The following is a 10501-nucleotide window of genomic DNA, read 5'->3' as shown; positions in this document are numbered from 1 at the left end:
TCTGCATCATATAAATGTTCTTGAAGATAATGTGAAGCCACCTATCTGAAAGGTGAAGATGAACCGAAAGTGGATCTTTAAACAGTATAATGATCCACCATGGAACGGCTCAAAAAGAAGAAATGGAGGGTTATGTAATAGACTAGTCAAAACCTGGATTTGAATCCAATTTAAATGTTGTGTGGGGATGTGAAAAGGGCAGCACATGCAAGAAAACCCTCAAACATCTTGCAGCTGAAAGAATATTGCATGGAAAAGTAGTCAAAAATTCCATTTTCCAACCATTTTCATGGGGTGTTCTTATTTTTTCACATGACTGTATACTCAGTGTGTGTGTGTGTGTGTGTGTGAGAGAGAGAGAGAGAGAGAGAGAGAGAGAGAGAGAGACACTACAGCAGAGCATTAACGATATGAAACTGGCACATGGTAAATCATCACTAGCGCAGTGTCACACTCTCCAGGAAACACCTCAGTGCAACTCCTCACCTTCGTTTAGAATAATACAAACGCTAGTGTAAAGTGTGTTTGTGTGTGAGAGAGATTACCACAGGCTGTACTGGTTTGTGTGTGTGTGTGTGTGTGTGTGTGTGTGTGTGTGTGTGTGTGTGTGTGTGTGTGTATTTTAGGAGGTGTAGGGGGTTTCTGCCCCACAGTGCACTTATTTTAGGAAGACAGACAGATGGACAGGAGCAGCTGATGGTGGACAAGTGGAGAGCAGGATGAAGGGGGAGTGTGTGTGAGTGAGTCGGGGGGGGGGGGGGGGGGGGGGTATTGGGGCCTGAAGATTCATGCAGATCATTTCATGTTAATGAAACTGGATTAAAGAGTTCTATATCACACACAGCACACTCACATCACTGCTGTTAATAAATATATACAAATTATATAATAATAAGAAGAAGAAGAACACACCCATATTTGTCATCAGTGAATATTTCTCTGTTTCAATGATTTAAATGTAATAATGATTAAAATATATATCTATATATCTATATAAAGTTCTTTTGTTGACCCTAACAACACTGTAGAGCACATAAGTGTACAGAAATATATTCAGTATCCTCCACTAATATTGGCACCCTTTTAGTCAATACTTTGTGCTACCTCCCTTTGCCAAGATAACAGCTCTGAGTCTTCTCCTATAATGCCTGATGAGGTTGGAAAGGGATCTGAGACCATTCCTAGATACAGAATCTCTCCAGATCCTTCAAATTTCGAGGTGCACGCTGGTGGACTCTCCTCTTCAGTTCACCCCACGTGGGTTTCAGGTCAGGGGACTGGGATGGCCATGGCAAGACCTTGATTTTATGGTCAGTAAAACATTTTTGTATTGATTTTGATGTATGTTTTGGATCATTATCCTGCTGGAAGAGCCATGGCCCATGTTAAGCTTTCTGGCAGTGGAAGTCGGGTTTTCATTTAATATGAGTCCATGATACCATGTATCCTAACAAAATGTCCAGGTCCTCTGGCAGAAAAACAGTCCCAAAACATTAAAGAGCCACCACCATATTTAACCATGGGCATGAGGTACTCCTTCCATAAGGCTACCTCTCTGTGTGCACCAAAACCACCTCTGGTGTTTATTGGCAAAAAGCTCTATTTTGGTTAATCTGACTGTAGAACCCGATCCCGTTTGAAGTTCCAGTAGGTGTACTAAAAAAAAAGTAAAATATCAATGAGAATATACTTCAAATACATAGGGGTGCCAGTAATTGTTGCACATCTATATTTACATAAATACAAAAATAAAATAATAGAAATTTAAATATATGCATATAAAAATGTATAAGTTAGACACAGTTCTAGCAACACTTTTAAATGAATGTTTATGAAGTGAAGGTAGAATAAAGATTTTATTGTGTACAGCAGTGTGTGTGTGCGCTGAAGTTTCCGTGTGGTCCGCACCCTGCTGGTTACTCGATCAAGAGCTCAGAGACTTTAAGTTCATCATCACTGAAACACCACAGCGTGTATGAACATGTAACAGAAATTACCTACCTACACACACACATTTCATTAGTGTGTTCACATGATCTGGACTTTAACATGTGATTGGTCACGGGTCTGCGGCTGTGTCTCCAATCCTGCACTGTACACTATATAGTGGAGTACTCAGTAATGGTGTGGCTCGTTGCAGTGACTAATCTGAACCCAGAACCACGCAGCGGTACCTGTGGAAGTGGACGGAGATTAGCAATGCGATGAACAAGTAGAAAAAGACCGATCAGCCATAACATTAAAACCACGGACAGGTGAAGAGAATAACGCTGATTATCTCGTAACGGTGGCATGTGTAAAGGGGTGGGATATATTTATTAGGCAGCAAGTGAACAGTTCTCAAAGTTGACATGTTGGAAGCAGGAAAAATGGGCAAGCGTAAGGATCTGAGTGACTTTCACCAGGTCCAGATTGTAATGACTAGACGTATGGGCAGAGCATCTCCAAAACAGCAGGTGTTGTGGGGTGTTCCCGGTATGCGGTGGTTAGTACCTACCAAAAGTGCTCCAAGGAAGGAGAACCGTTGAACTGGAGACAGGGTCATGAGCACACAAGGCTCGATTATAAGTGTGGGGTGTGAAGGTTAGCCCGTCTGGTCCAATCCCACAGAAGATCTACTGTAGCACACAGTTAATCGCAGTTTGCTGTGTATGGAGCTGTGTAGCTGCAGACTGCTCAGAGTACCCATGCTGACCCCTGTCCACCACCAAAATCTCCTACAATGGGCACGTGAGCATCAGAACTGGACCATGGAGCAATGGAAGAAGGTGGCCTGGTCTGCTGAGTCAGATGCATACATTAGCATCTCAAATCACACTCATCATCACATTAGAATGATTTCTGGAGAGGTTGTTAAATCTCACAGTAGATTTGGGACACAGCCGAGACCTGAGACTTCTCTTCTTACAGAGAGAATAAACATCACTGAAAGGATCATTAAATGTTAAAGACTTAAAACATCTAAAAACATGGAACATGAATGTAGTGAACACTAGAGATGGGGTGAACTCTGTGTGTGTGTGTGTGTGTGTGTGTGTGTGTGTTATTTTTAGAATTCCCTAAACACAGCATTACAGAGAGACACGTCACTTAGACTGCAGCTTCAACATCACACAAACTTTCACCAAATAAGTGCAGGAGGAACTTTAAACTATTAAACTGAGATATTTATAAACTTCTGGTACAGATTATATCCTCTCGGTGTGTGTTCAAACTCAGTTTGAACTCAGATCTGCTGGATGCTTGTGCGTGTGTGTGTTACGCGCACGAGGCCGTCGGTGAGTGTAAGCAGAATGAAATTAAAATAAAATTCCAGACTGAAGAGAAAATGAGGATAAACAGAATGAAATGTTAAGAATGCGCTGTGTAACAGTTTAGACTGAAAGTGAAATTGTGTGTGTATGTGTGTGTGTGTGTGTAATGAAGACAGCAGCGCCACCTGGTGGAGAAGGAACTCACAGCAGGAAATGCACTTGCTTCAAGTCTACACTACAGAGTGTCTCTAAATCAGTGTAAAGCCCTATGTCGACGCATGCGCATTACGACAACTTGCACTACCCCTCCTGGCCTACAAGAGTCAGTACAGATCAGTAAAGCAGATATTTTGGTTTGAAGGATGACAACGAAGAAGAATCCAAACAACACGGAGAACAATGCTTGGGCAATCTCTCGCCACGATTAACCCCTATTTACAAATCCTTATACTCTTTAAGGATACAATTATACAAATATGGGTACTTTATAAGTTGGACTCGTTTGTGTCTCTTCTGTTTGTTCTTAAACTAATTTGAGAATCAACGGCCCTGAGTCACTGCTGCCACCTTATAGGACAACTAAATAGTGCAAAAGAATTTAATGCGCATGTGCGACCTGCGTGTACAAAGTAAAAAAATGGGCGGTACGCGTAGAAAGTGAAGCATACTTATAAAGGTCTTGGGCATTAAACTCGGGTTTTGTCCCACTGCTATGTTACTACATTATACGTCACATTATTTCATTCAGACTAAAACAGCTCGATAGTTCTTTTCAAAGAACACAAAACAATTTCTGCCTCCCTTTCCGGGTAGAACCCACATTAAATAAGGAAAGTTAAGTTTCTGTGCTTCTTAACAGTGTGTTGTGGTTCTCTGCGCTAATGTTTTCATGATTATTCTTCTCGGTGGTGAAAGACGATAGGTCGAGCAGATGGTTGCGCCACCTGGTATGCAGGTGTAAAATGCATTCTCGGTGAGCGCCACCTATCGTGCAGGTGTGAATTAACTGAAGGTGATCAATCGTTTCGGGTTCGATGTGAAAGCATCTTTCAGAGCTCACTCAGACCACGTGACTGAAATGACCATAAATCTGTTTCTCAAGTCTTGAGAGTCATCTCAGGTCTGTGACTCTGTATGTGTGACCTGCTTTTCAGGATCAAATGCCATTAATGGTGTGTGAGGAGACAAACACACACACACACACACACACACACACACATACATATTGGTGATGAAGGTCTGAAACACACTCGTGTAGATGTTTCAGAACCAAATTAAAAGTAAAATTAGTGTGTGTGTGAGTGAGGCAGTAAAGTGAACAGAAAATGGTAACTTCAGCTCCGGTGTTTATTTCTCATTCAGCAGAAAATCAGTTGAACTCTGCAGCTTCACCTCCTGAGTTTTATTACGATGAACAACTACATGTGAAGATGTGCTTATGTTACACACCACACTGTAGCTTCTAATAATTAACTAGGCCACACCCCCAGAACATGACCCTGGAGTGAGATCAGTGATGTCCTGCCAGTGTGAACAGAGTAACTCAGATTAAATTGTGTGTGTGTTTGTGTGTGTTTGTGTGTATGCGCACAGTTTCAGTCCTGCAGGTGTTTGAGGCTCTGCAGTGTCTCTGCGCAGGCGCGGATCAGACCGCACAGCTGCACGCAGGACTCGAGTGAGACGGCCGTCTGCAGCTCCTGCGTGGCCCAGCGCAGCTTCTGCAGCACCACGTCCTGCGCGTCCACGGCGTCCTGGCGATGAGGAGGAGGACGAGGAGTAAGAGCTACAGAGCCGGAGACACTGCTCGGGTTCTGCAGCGGGGGGGAGGACGCAGCAGGAAGGGGGCGGGGTTGCGGAGGAGGAAGAGGGGGAGGAGGGGCTCTGAGGCCAGACACCGCTCCATCGCAGTGCTCCGGTCTGCTACTGGGTGGGACTTCTGGCACAGTGGCTGTGGTTTCATCAGCCTCAAGTGGGTGAAGATTGGCGAGTTGTCGCTCTCGTACCTGAGACAGAGCTGCCTGAGCGTTCAGAGCTGACACACACACACACACACACATAGTTATTGGAGTTTATGTAACAGATCAATTCCTTGTGTCAGTGTAAAAGGTGAGAGTGTGTTCCTAATCGAATACTTGCTCCTCATCATCTAATCATCACCTCCTCCTCTTGCTCAGAACATGATCACACCGTGATGTTACACACTTCTGAGTGAAGAGGAGGGAAAGTCGCCAAGGGCTTCTTTATAACAGGATTGAGACGAGACCAAAAAAAACATCACTTCACACACCGGGGTTGTCTTTATCGATGTCCGAGTCGAGCTCCTGACAGGCCACACAGTAATTCTTCCTTTGTTTATCCTGCAGCAGAATCGTCTATGGAACAGACAGACAGACAGACAGACAGACACACACACACACACACACACACACACACACACACACACACACACACACACACACACCCCCCTTCATTACTGGGCGTTTAACATTCATTTATCATGTGTGTGCTATTCCTGGAGTGCGTCCTTCAATTCGACTGTGACATACACGATACAGCCAAAAGTATGTGCACCCAAGACCATCACACCCATATGTGCGCGTTGAACATTTAATATTTATTTACCCATTGTTTACTGTTATAATTTGCTCTACTCTCTCGTCTGAGAAGGCTTTCCACTGGATTCTGGGGCGTGTCTGTGGGGATTTGTGTTCGTTCAACTTCAAGAGCGTTAGTGAGGTTGAGGTCAGACGCTAATGTTGGGTGAGGAGACTCCACTTCGAGTTCATCTCGAAGGTGATGAGTCAGTGGGGTTGAGGTCAGGGCTCTGTGCAGGACACTCGAGTTCTACCACCTTCTTCCAACCTGAACGCACCATGTCTTCATGGAGCTTGCACTTTTTGGGCCTCTGAGTGCCACTGAAGGGAAATTGTATTTAACGCTACAGCATACAGAGATGTTCTAGACTTCTAGGCTTCAGACTTTGTGGAATAACCTCATATGGGTGTGGTGGTCAAGCGGTGCACATACTTTTGGCTGTATAGTGTATAATCTCTCCAGTAGGTCCTGGTTCTGCCCTCTGCTCTGGTCCTGATAAAGCGCCCAACCACCAGGGTTTCCTCATATACTAGCAGGAGTGTCTTTATTCTGAGATTGTGAAGTTCCTCAGCCTGTCATGCAGAGTAAACACAGGGAGACGGACCTACAGAGGAACCTCACCACCACAGACCGAGCAGTAAACCGAGAACAGTGATGTGTGTTATGTGGTTACACACCCCGCAGATGTCGCAGCAGTCGCTCAGCATCCTGTAGCCCTTCAGTAAATAATCTCCCATCAGTTTACTGATTTTATCCTGACGCTCCCTTCGAGCCTGAATCACCTTCATCTCCGCCTCGCTCGGGGGCTCCCACTCAAAATCCTCCTCATCTGAACACACAAACAAACAAACGATTCATAATCACTCATAATAACAAACCTGATCATTCAACTAAAGAACAGTGACGTAAGAGCAGTGACGTAAGAGCAGGCTAAACTCTAATTCTGTAGCACTAGCTTGATTATTTTAATTAAACTAAGCCAATTCTACAGCACTAACGCGATATTATTCAGCATTAAATCATTATCAGGTGAATGTTTAACTCCAGAGGAGAAACCTTTCATTCTAACACATTAAACATCTCTTTATTATTAATGAGAATTCGCCTTGAACTGCAGGGAGGCAGCTATTTATTAGCCTGATCACGCGCTGATTCTCAACTCACATGACGCTTGTGATAAAGTTAAAAAGCGCATTAATGATGAATAAACATGCTAAAGATTTAAAATGTGAGAATTTATTTCAGATTGTACCTGCGTTCAGCGCCATGCTGCTGTTTAACATACACACCAACAGCGCGACTGAATCTCGCCCACTTCCGCCTTCTTCTTCTTCTACTACAGGGAGATTCATGCAAAGACTGCGGACAGAGCGCCCCCAGCGGTCTGCTCACCAAACACCACTCATTCATCACTCCTGCACATAAATATCATAATATACTGCTTATAAAAATAAAATATACAATATAATATAATGTACACCCGTAGAGTAGCGCATAACCCATGCTGTAAGTAAGGAATAAGATACGATACACTGCGCTGTTATACAATAATAATAATAATAATAATAATAATAATAATAATAATAATAATAATAATGCACTCCGGGTGCGGTGATTCGGTGCGACATGCAAGTGGAATACTGATACCCCCGAAGTGGATTATTTCTGTATAAAAGCACGGTCTGCAGTGTGTTATTCCACTTATAACACAGCAATTTTCCCAGAATTACAATGTTTAATTTTATTAATGAACAACACGTCACACATTTTAACACGTCACACATTTTAGTTAGATGTTAAAGCAGCTATAAGGTTCTCTCTCTCTCTCACTTACACACACACACTGATCAATCAGATTCAAGCATTCAACAAGGGGATAAGAGGAAGTGTTAAAATGGTATAAAATCAAGTAAATAATTTATAAATACCTGAATAATTACATAGAAATCATTTAACATACACAATTTTTGATCTCTGTTATGCAGTGATTTATTAATATATTTTGTTATTAATACATTTAAATGTGTGTGTGTGTGTGTGTGTGTGTGTGTGTGTGTGTGTGTGTGTGTGTGTGTGTGAGCTGTCAAACAGCTGGATTTGTGTACTGTGCACAATATAAAAACACACACTGGATGATTCCACAGTAAACTTTAAAGATTTCATTATGAACAAATACACATCATTTGTAACACATTTGATTTATTTAGCCTGTAATTCAGTCAGACTGTAAATTAAATAAAATCAATGTTAAAATAAAATGACAAAAAGTTCTGTGATTCAGTGGCTGTAGAACAATATTTATTCTCATACTAATGCAGGATTAATCATTATAAATATAGATGTAACACAAATAACATTTTAAAACAGTAACTATATATTAGACCCAGTTTAGTGATGATGAATAGGAAGCTATTAAGTGTTAAGGGGGAAGTGTAAATCAGTGTTAATGGTGAAGTGTTAAACAGTGATAATCAATGTTAAGGGGGATGTGTTAATCGGTGTTAAGGAGAAGTGTTAATCGGTGTTTAGGGGGAAGTGTTAATCAGTGTTAATCTGTGTTAAGGGGGAAGTGTTAATCGGTGTTAATCAGTGTTAAGGGGGAGTGTTAAGCAGTGTTAAGGGGAAGTGTTAATCGGTCAGTGCGTTTACATGGACAACAATAATCCGATATGAACCCGATTAAGACGATACTCTGATTAAGAAACTACCATGTAAACAGCAATTTTTTATTACCTTAATCTGATTTAAGTCATACACGAAGTAAACACAAATCGAAGTAAGACATGTGGAGTATTCCTGTTTTAGTCGCATTATCGACGTGTATTACAGACATGTAAACACCTTAATCACATTATTAACGTCGTGTGGGAGTTTTCATCGCATTTTACGACAGGGCACGATCACACACGGCAGTACTCCACCGTTTGACGACAAACAAGAGAGCATGGCTGCGTCCGAAACCGCGGACTTACCTGCTATATAGAAGGTGAAATACATATCTCGGCTACTATACAGTAGGTAAGTATGCGGTTTGGGACGCAGCCCTGGGCTTCAAGCAGTCGTCTATCTGCATGTATACCATGACAAATAATTAACCGCACTTGAAGCTTTCGTACAAATTTTAAATAAAAACACCCAAAACTGTATACGGCACCATAACGAAGACCAACTGTATGTCGATACGTGAAATTCTGGAGGGAACGTCAGACGGCATGGCGCGGTGACGTAATGATGTGTGCCATTAATCGGTCTATGTTCTATAACATGTAAAACGGGTACATGAAAGGAATATTCTAAAAGCGACTCATGTAAACACCTTAATCACAATATTGTCTTATTCAGAATAAGATCAATAATTCGATTACTGCTGTCCATGTAAATGTACTAAGGAGGAAGTGTTAATCAGTGTACTGTAGAGGAGGAGGACAGGACCAGGTGATTATCAGGTGTTAAGTGTTGAGGGTTTTTTGAGTCCACACTGAACTGATCCACTGCACAGTTTTCTCGTCCCAATCCTCTGGGAACAGCAGCAGCACAAACGCAGCCGAGATCAAACCCAACGCCCCCGAGCGCATGTCACTGAGGGGCGGAGCCTCCAACACCCACACATCTACCGCTGTTTACACACACACACACAGACACACACACACACAGAGGATTTAATACTGAAATTACACACATCAGAATTCAGACTTCAGACATGAGAAATGAGAGTTAAGGTTAAACCAGTATGGGCGGAGTTTATCTAAAAAGGGGCGTGTCTCAGTTACGCTCGGTTCTGATCTTGAACTTAAGGGCATGTTTCCTGTGTGATCTCGGCTGGCGTGAGGAGCAGTGTTAAGTCCCTGTCCGACAGTTTGATGTGACGTTTGGATTTAAGTTGCAGACTCTGAACACAGCCCTGAGTTTAATGTGTATTAGCCTTTAGCATAGTGTAGGACAAACATCACACACATGATATTAGTATTATCTTATAGACTAACACGTAACTGCTGAAGTGTGTGAGATTGTACAGGTAATAATGACTGCAGGTGGTCATGTGACTGCAGTGAGTCTGAACCTGCGCTGGCTGGAACCGTGAGCAGGACCCCGAGTGAGATGAGCGCAGGATAAGTGCACACTCCTCCCATGTACACTAGCACATTAAACACTACAAAACACACACACACACACACACAGAGACAGGGTTAGAGTATGTCTGTGACATCACTACTGAAACAGTGCTCAGTGTAGTGCACTAGGTGTGTAGGAGTGTGTACCGAGCAGCAGTGAGGCCGTGGTGCAGAGTGTGTTCCAGGGCACAGGCTGAGATGGAGGCCAGAACTCCATGTGCGTGACGTACAGCAGCACACACACCCACGAGTGCAACACAAACACACAAATACCCACACAGCACAACAAAACGCTTGCTGGGCCGGGATCAAGTGTCCCTACACGCTTCCTGTACAACACCTGAGCAATGAAACACAGCCATGAACAAACACAAATACCAAGCAGTGTCACGTCATAGAGATAAACTGTAATATCTTTCTCAATTGCTAAAACACTAAACCCCAGTCTCTGAACCAAATACTCAGTGACCTAAACCCATTTGTCGAATCAGTCACTCTTTTTACAAAACCCCTAACACACTGTGATATATACAATAAACA

General features: G+C 42.7%; 2 protein-coding genes across 2 annotated transcripts in view; both read right to left on the bottom strand.

The window, feature by feature from the left end:
- Nucleotides 1-4583: 4583 nt before the first annotated feature.
- znrd2 (zinc ribbon domain containing 2) lies at nucleotides 4584-7209 on the bottom strand. The gene is made up of 4 exons (XM_017490091.3): nucleotides 7102-7209; nucleotides 6527-6678; nucleotides 5542-5626; nucleotides 4584-5286 (listed from the first exon to the last, which is right to left on the bottom strand). Exons 1-4 carry the CDS (start codon nucleotides 7199-7201, stop codon nucleotides 4850-4852), a joined length of 774 nt encoding a protein of 257 aa, XP_017345580.1. The 5' UTR covers nucleotides 7202-7209; the 3' UTR covers nucleotides 4584-4849.
- Nucleotides 7210-9298: 2089 nt separating this feature from the next.
- Nucleotides 9299-10501, bottom strand: part of LOC108276659 (solute carrier family 35 member F4) — a 4631-nt gene continuing 3428 nt past the window's right edge. Inside the window, exons 5-7 of the mRNA XM_053687057.1 lie at nucleotides 10109-10301; nucleotides 9910-9999; nucleotides 9299-9465 (exon numbers count right to left, since the gene is read on the bottom strand). Coding sequence (XP_053543032.1) covers nucleotides 9299-9465; nucleotides 9910-9999; nucleotides 10109-10301 — 450 coding nt within the window. The remainder of the gene's footprint in view (nucleotides 9466-9909; nucleotides 10000-10108; nucleotides 10302-10501) is intronic.

The sequence above is a fragment of the Ictalurus punctatus genome, chromosome 16 (assembly GCF_001660625.3).
Source record: "Ictalurus punctatus breed USDA103 chromosome 16, Coco_2.0, whole genome shotgun sequence".
Lineage (NCBI taxonomy): Eukaryota > Metazoa > Chordata > Actinopteri > Siluriformes > Ictaluridae > Ictalurus > Ictalurus punctatus.
The sequence above is the reverse complement of the archived record's forward strand: the minus strand, read 5'-3'. Positions and strand labels throughout refer to the sequence as shown.

What these genes read in the sequence shown, in the direction of transcription:
- znrd2 (XM_017490091.3), bottom strand. Translation starts at nt 7,201, where the DNA reads ATGAATCTCCCTGTAGTAGAAGAAGAAGAAGGCGGAAGTGGGCGAGAT. An exon ending in ACTGCTGCGACATCTGCGGG is followed by an intron (nt 5,627 to 6,526) that starts GTGTGTAACCAC and finishes TCTGTTCCATAG; the next exon opens with ACGATTCTGCTGCAGGATAA. An exon ending in CATCGATAAAGACAACCCCG is followed by an intron (nt 5,287 to 5,541) that starts GTGTGTGAAGTG and finishes TGTGTGTGTCAG; the next exon opens with CTCTGAACGCTCAGGCAGCT.